This window comes from Heterocephalus glaber, unplaced genomic scaffold (genome assembly GCF_053883595.1).
Source record: "Heterocephalus glaber isolate CG9 unplaced genomic scaffold, H.glaber_assembly_v1.0 deba00001479, whole genome shotgun sequence".
In the NCBI taxonomy this organism is placed as follows: Eukaryota; Metazoa; Chordata; class Mammalia; order Rodentia; family Bathyergidae; genus Heterocephalus; species Heterocephalus glaber.
Window position 1 is genome coordinate 3,893,568 of NW_028258316.1, and position 11,133 is coordinate 3,904,700.

The following is an 11,133-nucleotide window of genomic DNA, read 5'->3' on the forward strand; positions in this document are numbered from 1 at the left end:
GAGAAAATATGAAGCAATTCTACAAAGTAGGAACATTTTGTGGGCATTTGAATGCGACAACACGGCCAACTTCACTACTGTCCGGCCAAATGGGCCAAGAAAACCCTTAGCGAGCTTCCTAAAGAAGCACCATAGGGCCGGGGATTTAGCTCAGTGGTTTCGCCGCCTGCTGCACAAGTGGAAGGACCCGAATTTGATCCCCGGTACCAAAAAAAAAAAAAAAAAAAAAAAATGAAGCACCATGGCCCAGGGAGCACCTCTCTCTGAGGCTTTGGAGTGCCTCATCTTTGCAGGCGGCCTCCGAGTTAACTGGGGCTTTTCCTCCTGTGCGCCGATGCTGCTCGGACACTGCGGTGGGTTCCAAATCTCCAGCCACCTACCAGCGCTGCGGCCTTTCACTAAAGCCCTACCTTGGAATCAAAGAGCTCCCGAGCATCCACTTCTATTCTTCTGGATGAAACACAAAGGATTTTGATCTGAACAAAGAAATTTATCTTGTAGACTTTGGAGTTCACTGGTCTCCCAAACATGTATTGTTTGGCTTGTATAAAAGATCAAAACTCCCTCTTTTTGGCTCATTATGTGTTTTCTACAATCCTTGCGGTGGGCCCTTCTCTCTGCTGGGTGCCGCTCGCGCTGACCTCTCTGCTCTCTGACCCATGTTTGTTCCTTGACCGACCCCTGGGGTGCCTTTAAATTATTGGGTGGGAAATTACAGCTGTTTTCTTTACAAAGCACATTTATTTGCTTCCCCCAAGATGTTGTATTTAGTGCCACAATGACAGGACACAAGGCTGCAATGGGGCTCCGGCCCACTGTGAGTTTAATTTCTGGTGTACCCAATCACTTCTGTTTTAAATCTCAGGTTAGTTCCCGCTGAGGAAAACAAAACCCTTGGAAGTTGGTTGGGCAGGCAAAGAAAGCTTGTACACTGGTCAGTGACTCCTCAACAAACCAGCTTCTATGCTAATTAGTTGATCTAATGAATCATGGAGCCACTCTGTAGGGATCACTGGAAATGCTTTTCATTTTTTTAAACCACAGTGTGGGTGAGGCTGGAGACACACAAGCCACAGACAAAAGCTAGCAAACTTATGTAAGCCACGTCACCAAGAGAAAGAAGATAGATTCCGAAGGGGGCATTTGCAATTGCACAGATTCTCAGCAAAGAGGGGAAACGGAAGCAAATCCCGGAGAGAAACAACTAGAACAAAACCGATTCATTCTGATAATTTCTATTATCTGGCCAGGTTGGTTTTCAAGAGACCATGGTGAGCTAATAACAAATTCCCTGTGTGTCTGTCTTCTAGCTCAGGGCTTTTCAGCCTCAGTACTGTTGACTTTTTGTTTTTTCTTGAGACAGAGTCTCACTATGTAGTTCATTCTGCCCTTGAACTATGTAGCCCAGGCTGGCCTCAAACTCATGGCAGTCCTCCTGCCTCAGCCTCCTGAATGCTGGGATGACAAGCGTGCACCACCACACTTAGCTGCCCCTGACATTTCTAGCCTGGATGACTCCCTGTTGCAGGTGGGAGGTGCTGTTTTGTGTACTAAGGATGTGGGGTGGCATTCCCAGCCTCTGCCCTCTAGATGCCAGCAGCACCCTGGCCCCAGATGCATTAACTAAAAATGTCCCCAGAAGTTCCCCTCCATGAAGAGCCACTGGTCTAATAATCTTTTCCACAGTACAGTATCTCATTTAAATCAGCCTCCATTACAACTCTGAAATATAAGCAAGGTGAGTTCGAATCTTCATAATCTACAAACCTGGAAACTCGGGCTGGGGGAACAAAGCCACTTGCCCATGCCGTTAGTGCTAGAACCCAGATGGCCTCCACACTTGGCTGTGATCATGCATGTGCTCCAGAGTTGCAGGATATACAAGGCAGGGTGGGGGACAGTACTCTTTAATGACAGCCCAAAGAGTGGAAACAACATGAGCACTCGGTCCACTGGTCTCACTGTGAATTCACTACGAATTTTGGCAGTTCTGACCTTCAAAGTTAGTGGATGAGCACAATAAGGTGGCTTTAAGGAACATAAACATTTGAAATCAGGATAATGAGCGGTAACGAGTGTTCACTTATTAGGTGCCCTTCTAGCCCCTTCTCCCAGCTCCCTCTCCCTGCCAACCACTACCGCCGCATGTTACAGTGCCGATTAGTGACCCCTCGGCCACAGTAGACAAGTAGCTGAGACACAATTCACTCCTGAATCTGCTGCTTCCAGAGCCTGATGTCTAAGCCACTATGAGGGCCTTTCTTCGTGCACAATAGTTGCGGTTTATATCTGCCTGGGCAGCCAACCAATGAATCTCATTCTGTGTGTTTGTCTGAAAACAGTAGTTGTAGCCTGGGCTTGCTTCTCCTCACCCGCACCGATGCAGGAGCTTGGAAGGCAAAATCAAGGGACAATTTCATTTCAAGTTCAATTGGTTCCCATGATGAACAGAATTTGCTTGCTTTTGGTTTTCTTTGCAAACTAAAAGTCCGATGAGAAGCACTCAAAGTTACCACATATGCTAAAACCAAACAAAAGCTGTCCGAGTGTGAGTACTGTGCCCTTTCTTGTTTTTACCTGGTGAATCAAAGGAGGCTGAGGCAAGAGAGCCCAGCAGGGCATCTGTGCTGAATGGACACAGATAGATGTCAGGGACCGCCACAGAGTGCTCTGCACACTGTCCTATGTGTGCATATCGCTGACCTCAAAGTCCCATACTCAGCGTGGTCTCTACAGGCTGGGACATATTTACCAGCATTCTAAGCACAAATGCAAAACTAATATCCCCAAACACTTGGCTCAAAGCAAAGCTTGGTGGACTCTAAGGTTAGCGCTTCGCATAGAATATGTTTGACTGTATTTATTTATCTTTATTAAATGTTAATAAAGATGCCTTTTTTTCCTTCTTTCTTTCTTTTTCTTTTCCAGTGCTGGGGATGGAACCCAGGGCCTCATGCATGTCAGACAAGTGGTCTACAGCTGAGCTACATTTTCTTAAAACCCTGTTGGAAATTATGAGAATTCTGATGCTTTTGGAGACTATAGAACAGTTTGAAAATCACTGCAACAGAAAACAGGGTTTGAGATTTTTGTCTGCAGGACCAGTGGAAGCCAAGAAAACTTTGTCTTTGCTGGGTGGGGTCGCACCCACGTCTAATCCTAGCACTTGGGAGGCTGAGGCAGGAGGATCTCTGAAACTTTGAGGCCAGCCTGGGCTACATAGTGAGACCTTGTATAAAAACAAAACAAAACAAAAAAGCCTTTGTCTTTTTTTTTTTTGGTACCAGGATCGAACTTGGGTCCTTGCAGTTGCAAGGCGGTCGGTGGAACCACTGAGCTAAATCCCCGGCCCAGGCCTTTGTCTTTGAATAAGGAAAAAGTTGAGGGTAGAGCTCAGTGGTAGAGCACTTGCCAAGGATTTCAGAGCCCCCAGGTTTAATTCTTAGCACTACAAAAAATTTAATTTAATTTAATTTAAAAAGGAAAAGGGAGCCTGACTTATGCAGTGAACAATACGTGCGCCTGGAATGCTGTGCTCCAAGCCACCTCTATCTTGTTTACTGGACCCCGGAGTCCTCCGGAGGAACGGCCACCCCTCAGTCACCATTCATCCTGAGAGCCGAGAGGCCACACGATGGAGGCTTGAATGACAGGAGCCGGATTCTGGGCTCTCCACAAATGCTTCAAATCCACGGCGCCCTTTCTGCAGAGGGGCAAAGAGGAAGGTGTCCGGAGCCTCCCACAGAGCAGCCACCCCTGGGCATTGGTGAGCGGAGGAGGGCACAGCTCTGTTTCCGGGAGGGGCCCCCTGCCGGGCAGGGCAGAGGCAGCAGCTCACTGGCCATGGAAACATCACCTGGGCACCCGGAAGGGGGAGGCTTTGATTTCAAAAGCAGGAAAACAGGATGGGGAGAGAGAGTGGGGGGAAAGAGACAGAAGGAGACACGAGTGAGGGGACCGCCAGGATAGCTAAGCCCAGGGCATTCTCCAGAAAAGCAGAGCTACCCACTGGCCAGCCGAGAGGGGCCGGGAGGGTCGGCCTCTCACTTTTAATCCCTTCTAGCATTTTCTTTTCTCCGATTACTTTGTGATTGAATGTAAAAGGATCTGAACGATCCGAGACACAGTCTCTTCTGCAGCTAAAGCTGCATGGAACGTTTTCACAGTGTGCTCAAACGTAATAAAATACTGACCCTCACTGGGATATTTGTACAACTGTGTTTGTGTCTGCCTGCCCGCTTTGTGCTTGTCTCTCTCTGTGTGCTTATGTTCCCCGGCATCAATATTTATTAGAGACGTTAAGCTATTAGCGGGCATGGCGTGGTTGCCTAATTTTGTGGAGCATCCGATTTGAACACAGAGGCTCTGAATAAATGCTTCCTCGTGACGGTAATGATAATGATCCTGGCAGCAGCACTGAGTCTTAGGAACTAGACCTTGAGCTGGGGTAAAAGCCAATAACATCAAGGATCAAGGAGGGTGGAATCATTCAGCCCTACACGCCCGGTTTTCCCACTTTCCCATCCCTGGTATGAATATGCTTCTTTACGATGCAAGAACAGTTCTGGGTCTGTTTCTCTCTAAAGCCCTCCTGAGTCCTGCTCAGGGCTTCCTACCCCGAATCCGCACCCTTCTGGGCAGTGTAGTTCCCTTGAAAATACACAATGTGTGATGCGTGAAGGTCCTCATGTTAGTAGTGTGTGTGTCACAGAAAGAGCCCACAGCCTGCTGGGTGTGGTGGCTCACACCTGTAGGCCCAACCACCAGGGAGGCTGAGGCAGAAGGACTGAAAGTTGGAGGCCAGCTGGGGCCATTAGCAAGATCCTGTCTCAAAATAAAACTTTAGAAGGGCTGGGGGAGCGGATCAGTGGTACAGCACTCGCCTACAGCACCCAAGCTCCTAAGTTCAATTCCCCGTGCTTGGGGAAAAAACAGCTAACATTTTCTGACTATCCTCCTTAAGACAGGCGCTGTGCTAAGATGTGTGTGCATGTGTGCACACACGTGTGCGTATCCCATCTCTCCAGCTACATACTAAATAAACTCCTTGTGGCCAAGGACTGAGTGCACAACTTGTTTCTATGCCCCCAAGAGAGCTTAGAATGGTACTGGGCTTAGTAAGCATTCAATAAATATTTCTTGGTTGGGCTGGGGATTTAGCTCAGTGGTTCCAGCGCCTGCCTCGAAACCGCAAGGACCCGAGTTCGATCCCCAGTACCAAAAAAAAAATATATATATATATATATATATATATATATATATATATATTTTCTTGGTTGGCAACAAGTCCAGAAAATCAGTGGCGCTCACCTCAGAAAGAGCACAGAGTGAAATGATATTGAAATCAGATGCACTGGAGGATATTTTTGACTGCCTGCTCTACAGGATTGTAGCCAACCTGGGTTGGCAGTGATCCACAAATCATGAGTTGTGGCCAAAAGAACACAGGGCTGTAAACCAGGAGGCCTGAGTGTCACCCGATTTCTGTCACCAGGTCAGGGCAGAACCTCAGCAAGTCTCCTCCTCTCACTGGACTTTAACATCCTCGAAAAAAGGAGTTGGGTTAGATGTCTATAAGCTTCCTTCTAGCCCCAACCACTGTGATTCTATGACTGTTTCACAAATACATGCACCTCTTATTTGTAACATAGCCCCCCCAAAATAAAGTCAGCAATAAATTACGAAAAAATCGGGTGCCATGATCATTTGCACTTTCTAAGGATGCTCAGTTCAATAAATTCCACCCCTGTGCAGAGCCTGTCTCTCCGGGGCGACAGACGATTCAAGGCTGTCAGTGCCTCGACCCAAGCAGTCTCTCCCCATAATTGTATTGACGGGCTATCAGCCGGCTTCCCATGGCAGGAGGGGCCCCTCGACAGGCCTTGTGAAGGAGCCTTGAAGGCTATTGCTGCATGAGTCCATGCTGAGTCACAGGATTCTGGGGAAATGAGAATCAAGGAGGAAGAAGCTCCGTTCTTTCTCTATTTAATTTTATCCCTCCCGGAGAGTCACCCTGGGAGGAAATCTGACTACCTGTACTAGAAGAGAAGCCCTTTCTAATGAAAACTATTTGCAACTTTTTGTGGCCACACAAACCACCTTCTTGATTCAATTTGATCCCCCGGGATAGCCAGTTGGCTGGTTTTAAAAGAAGCAACTAGATGTTGCACACTTGTGGATAAAATACCTATTTAAATATCTGAGTTTTTCGCTTTTTGCTTGGTTACTGTGGCATCTCACAGGCATGTTCCTGAATCACTGATATGTACATTTCCTGGCAAATTCCACCAGTGGAAAATACCAGTGCTGGTTTGTTCAGTCAGTGTCTCAACATTTTCCATGAAAAAATGCTGATCCCACCCACTGGAGAAAAGAGTCCAAGCATCAACCCCTCACACGATGGCACAGACGGCTATTTCTAAGGTGCTATATTCCTCCAATAGAGATCCGTTGCTTCAGGCTGTGTAGACAAAATTAAAATACACCTCAGGCCCAATCACCCTCCCAAAGACATGCAGGGTAGAGGGCTTTCCAGGACTCAGACACACACACTTCAGCTCAGGACCTGAAAATCTGGGCCCAGGAAGCTGAGAAGCTACAATGAAGAGATCCACAAGCTCAGCAGAAATTTCAGTAACATTTAAAAGAATGTTGGGGCCGGGAATTTAGCTCAGTGGCACCACACCTGCCTCGCAAGCGCAAGGTCCTGAGTTTGATGCCCCGTACCACAAAAAAGACAAGAAAAAATAAAATAAAATTTAAAAATAAATGTTTAAGGCTCCACAACCTTAGACACTTTCCATTTTCCCTTTGTCCTTAAAGCCAGAACCTCTGAAGTTTCACAAGTCAAATCTTTATGCACAGGAAGCCGTCTGGAGTGGTAAAGGCGATCGCGGCCAGGACACTGCTTCTAACCCAGAATCAGCGCGAGGCTTGAGCAAAACACCTGGCAGAGGCGGCTTCCGTGGACTCGCCTGCAAACAGCTTCTGGAAACGCTAGCAGTGACGATCTTTCCCGCTCAATTTCCCTGACAACTTTCATCTCAGTCAGGTGTTGACAGAAGCCCCTCCAGGAGTGTAAATACTGAAATGCGGACACCATCTTTATGGCAGCAGAAAGTACCTTGGGCCCCAGATGCCGGGACACGGGGAAAGGCTGCCCCCTGGCGGCCCTAGCAGGAGAAGCGTCCTCAGGCTCAGTCACCAGGCAGCCCAGGCTGTGGGCGTGCCGCTCGCCTGTCTCCAGGGACCTGCGCAGTCCCAACGCCTGACTCCCGAACACAGGAGCCCAGGGGCGCCTCAGCCATCCCTGGGGCATTTTCCATCCCTACACCGAGTCAGGCATCAGGGATGGGATCCGTCCTCGAAGCTGGGCAGCTAGTGCCACCCAGAGGCTAAAAGTTGTCCCCTAATATGGGGGGGGGGGGGGTAGGCAGAGAATTTTACACGTAGAGCTGCGGGCATTAAATTTTACACACACACACACACATATATGTAATCTATTATACACACGCGCATATACAACATCGGATAAAACACACGCAGATGTGCGGGTACATTTCACTCAGCGGGCATCATACACCAACTCACTGTTAAGCGAAGGCCTTGTTCTACATTGCAAGTGTGAGAAGTGTGCCGTCCCTGTCTCCAGGAGGGTCTTCGAGGAAGGCAAGAGGAGACTCGGCAATTCTCCAACGTGTGAAGGCGACTCGAGTTCCTTCCAGCCAACCAACCGACCACCACCTCTGGGCGCTAACCAGCGCCTGGGTCTGTCAATGGCCTCCCTGCTGGTGGCCGTCGGCGCCCACAGCCCCCGGCGAACCTGGAAGCGCAGCGCATTTCTAAAGGCGCACCGCCCTCCAGTGGCGCCGGAGAAGTTTGCTCCACGGCGCGTCCCCACAGCCCAACTTTGACCCGACTTTCCCGCGGCCTGGGGAAGGTGAGAGAAAGGCAGCGACGTCGCGGAAAAGGATCCAGCCCCCTGTTCAGCCGGCGAAGCCTCCCGGGCCAGAGTCATGCTTTGATCTTCTCTGAGGTAGTGATTTGGATAAGAGGATGAGGAGGGTGAGCTTGGGAAGTGTTGCTTCCGGGAGACGCACAGCGCCGGCCACACCAAAGTAGCCCCGGGGTACGAGAAGAAGAGGATGGGCGGTCTGCGCCCACCTCCCGGGGAGCGTGCGACCCATCTGTCTCCCTGGGGCTCACAACCAGCTCCGGGGAGACCGCGGCAGCCAGCTTTGGCCCGGTCCCGGCGTCCCCGCGCGCCCATTGCTGAGGACCATCGTCCCACCTGAGGACGTGGAGCCGGGCTCGGGGCGGCGCGACCCGCCCCTGACGCACGGCCCGCGGCTTTGGGCACCCGAGTTTCCGACGCCGTCCTCGCCCCAGCCCGCGGCGCCTGCGCGCTCACCTTGACGATGAGCGGGTTCTGAAGCATGGAGTCGCGCACGAGCCCCAGCCGCTGGTTCTCCATGCCCGGGCGGAGGTCGGCCACGGCCAGGGGCCGCCGAGGAGGCGGGCAGATCTGGCTGACGGTGCTGTGCACCGGCTCCTTCTTCTTCCGCCGCGCAGGGTCTTTGCGGGAACCGTCGGGCTCTGGCATCCTGGAGGTCGCCCGGGACTCAGACACCGGCTGGGGGCGCAGCCCTTTCCCCGACTCCGGACCCTGCTCCCTCCGGGCCGCACCACCGGGACCCTAGGGTGGAACCCGGATGCCTGCCTCCGCCAGGGGGGAGCGCGCAGGTCCCCCACACCGCCTCGGTGCAAGGAGCCTCAAGATCGTACACGTAAGCCCCGCTGGTTCCTCAGAGTGCTCTTTTGCGCACCGCAATAGGATTGGGAGAGGAAAGAAAATCTAACCCACCCCCTGAGGAGGAATGGAACTGTCCGTCTCCATGGCGACGGGACGCTAACAGTGCCCAAACTACGCCGTGCTCTCTTTTCTGTCCAGAAACTCCTGGCCACCACCAAGATGGGTCTTTTTAGTTTTCTTAACTTGTCACAGTGTCTTCGGATAGGGTCGGAGACTTTCCCCAAAGAGGAGATGGGGAACCTCGACTCACCCTGCCCACGGGGCAGATTGTGGGTTCGCTGACTTCCATCATAGAGAAAAGAATTTTCGGGGGCTGGGGATTTAGCTCAGTGGCTCCTCCACCTGCTTCGCAAGCGCAAGGACCCGAGTTCGATCCCCGGTACCAAAAAAAAAGAAAAGGAAAAAAGAATTTTCAGGACGCATCAGTGAGAGGCAAACAGAGGTTTATTGAGCAGAATTTAAAAGCTCACACTCAGAAGAGCATGTCGGCCCGAGAGAGAGAAAGGTGCGGTGTGGTCAGCGGCTGGGGGCTTCCCTGTGGATGCGGGTGTCCTCACGGTGGGTGACCTAGGATGTGTCTCCGAGGTGTCTGTCAGGTCTACCCATCTGGCAGGCTGTTAGAATGTGTTGGAAGCTGGGATGTGGTTGCTGCCCTTGGCTGAAAGCACAATTTACTGGTGAAAAGCAGGAGCCCAGGCTTATCTTGTCTTTATGATACTTATTTTTGGGGTGTGTGTGTGTGTGTGTGTGTGTGTGTGTGTGTGTCTGTTTCCTGGGAGGGAAAAAGGCACAAATAACTTTTGTATCCTGAAGCTGAAGGTTTTCTTTAAAATACAGTTTTTGGGGCCAGGAATTTAGCTCAGTGGTTCTACCGTCTTCCTCACAAGTGTAAGGTCCCGAGTTCAATCCCCAGTACCAAAACAATAAAATACAATTTTTAAAAGTATAATTTTCCTTGTCTCTTTTCTACCTATCTTTATTTCTTCTACCCTACCTCAGTAAAAAAAAAAAAAAAAAAAAAAAAAACCACAACAAAACACAAAAAAAACCCAAGAATCGTCACTAGTTGTGTTAAAAGTGTGAGGTCCTAGAGGACTATTTATGCCTGACTTTCAAGTCAAAGATATGGTCCCTCCACCCACTTCCCATCCACTCAGGGTTCCCTCCTCACTTCTTCTCTCTGCTCCACACACATATGCCCAAGATAAAGAGCTGAAACTTTCATGATGGAATAGAAATCCTCATTCCAGGCTTGATGTTGCTGGTGACCCACTGGGTGACCTCAAGCCACTTACCTTCTTGGGTCCTCAGTGTTTTCCTCTGTGAAATGGGCGTGAGGGAAAGTCTAAAGTTGGATTAGATCCATGGTATTCAACTTTGTGCAACAGAACAGAGGGAAATTGAAAAATTCAGAGTCACAGGATTCGCCCAGAATTGCCCAATTAGAATATCTGAAAATGGCATCTGGGACTCGCATTTTTATAAATCTCTTCGCCACAACCAACTTTATTTTGAAAAAGTTCAGACCTACAAAAGAGTTGAAAGAAGAGTATAAGGAAAAGCCATACAAATATCACCAGGACTCACCAGTTCTCACTCTTGCCACAGTTGCTGCCACATTCGAGTGTGTGCACCAACACACACACCCACATTGCTGGGTTATTTGAAAATATCTCAAACAATATCATGTTCAACCCTAAATAATTCATCACATATCGAGGACATATTCACACATGACTGCAATGTCCTTATCATGTCCAAAGATTCCACTGTGATGCAATGATAGTGTCTCCTATACAGTTCATGTGCAAAGTTGGGGATCTATATTTTAAAAAAGCTTCTCAGGGCCGGGGATGTAGCTCAGTGGTTCTGCAGCCTGCCTTGCAAGTGCAAGGACCCAAGTTTGATCCCTGGTACCAAAACAAAACAAAACAAAACAAAACAAAACTCCAAAAAGCTTCCCAGGTGGTTTGTGCAGTGTTTCAGGAACCACTGGCCTGGATGATCTCTAAACTCCCTTCCAGTTCCAATCTTCATCCATCACTATCATCTTCACTAGACATGAAGATATCCACTTACACAAGGCTCTGGGTTCACTAGAGAGCAAGCTGCACTGACAACCGGTCTGAACTTACAGGGCCTTACACGCCAACAGTAGACAACATTACATTAGTAAAGCAGACCAGACAGGCTTCTAACTGCTCATCGCCTGTATGTGTGCTTGTGTATGTGTCTGCTTATGCTTAACGGTTCTCTAGTCTGCTTCACATCTAGACTTTCACAGACATATAAGTTGTGCACTTTTTTTTTTTGTACAGGGG

The 11,133-nt window shown here is 49.5% G+C and overlaps 1 protein-coding gene and 1 long non-coding RNA gene across 4 annotated transcripts in view; both read right to left on the reverse strand.

Moving 5' to 3' along the window:
- Positions 1 to 8,797, reverse strand: part of Cfap77 (cilia and flagella associated protein 77) — a 109,456-nt gene extending 100,659 nt beyond the window's left edge. Inside the window, exon 1 of one of the 3 annotated variants that reach the window (XM_087182703.1) lies at positions 8,411 to 8,797. In XM_087182703.1, coding sequence (XP_087038829.1) covers positions 8,411 to 8,602 — 192 coding nt within the window. In that variant the 5' untranslated portion in view covers positions 8,603 to 8,797. The remainder of the gene's footprint in view (positions 1 to 8,410) is intronic. The other 2 variants (XM_021261825.2, XM_004849055.3) reach the window with 2 other exon arrangements.
- A 441-nt stretch (positions 8,798 to 9,238) lies between these two features.
- Positions 9,239 to 10,456, reverse strand: LOC110350149 (uncharacterized). The gene is made up of 2 exons (XR_002396520.2): positions 10,108 to 10,456; positions 9,239 to 9,470 (listed from the first exon to the last, which is right to left on the reverse strand). It is a non-coding gene; the product is annotated as an uncharacterized LOC110350149 (long non-coding RNA).
- Positions 10,457 to 11,133: the final 677 nt, after the last annotated feature.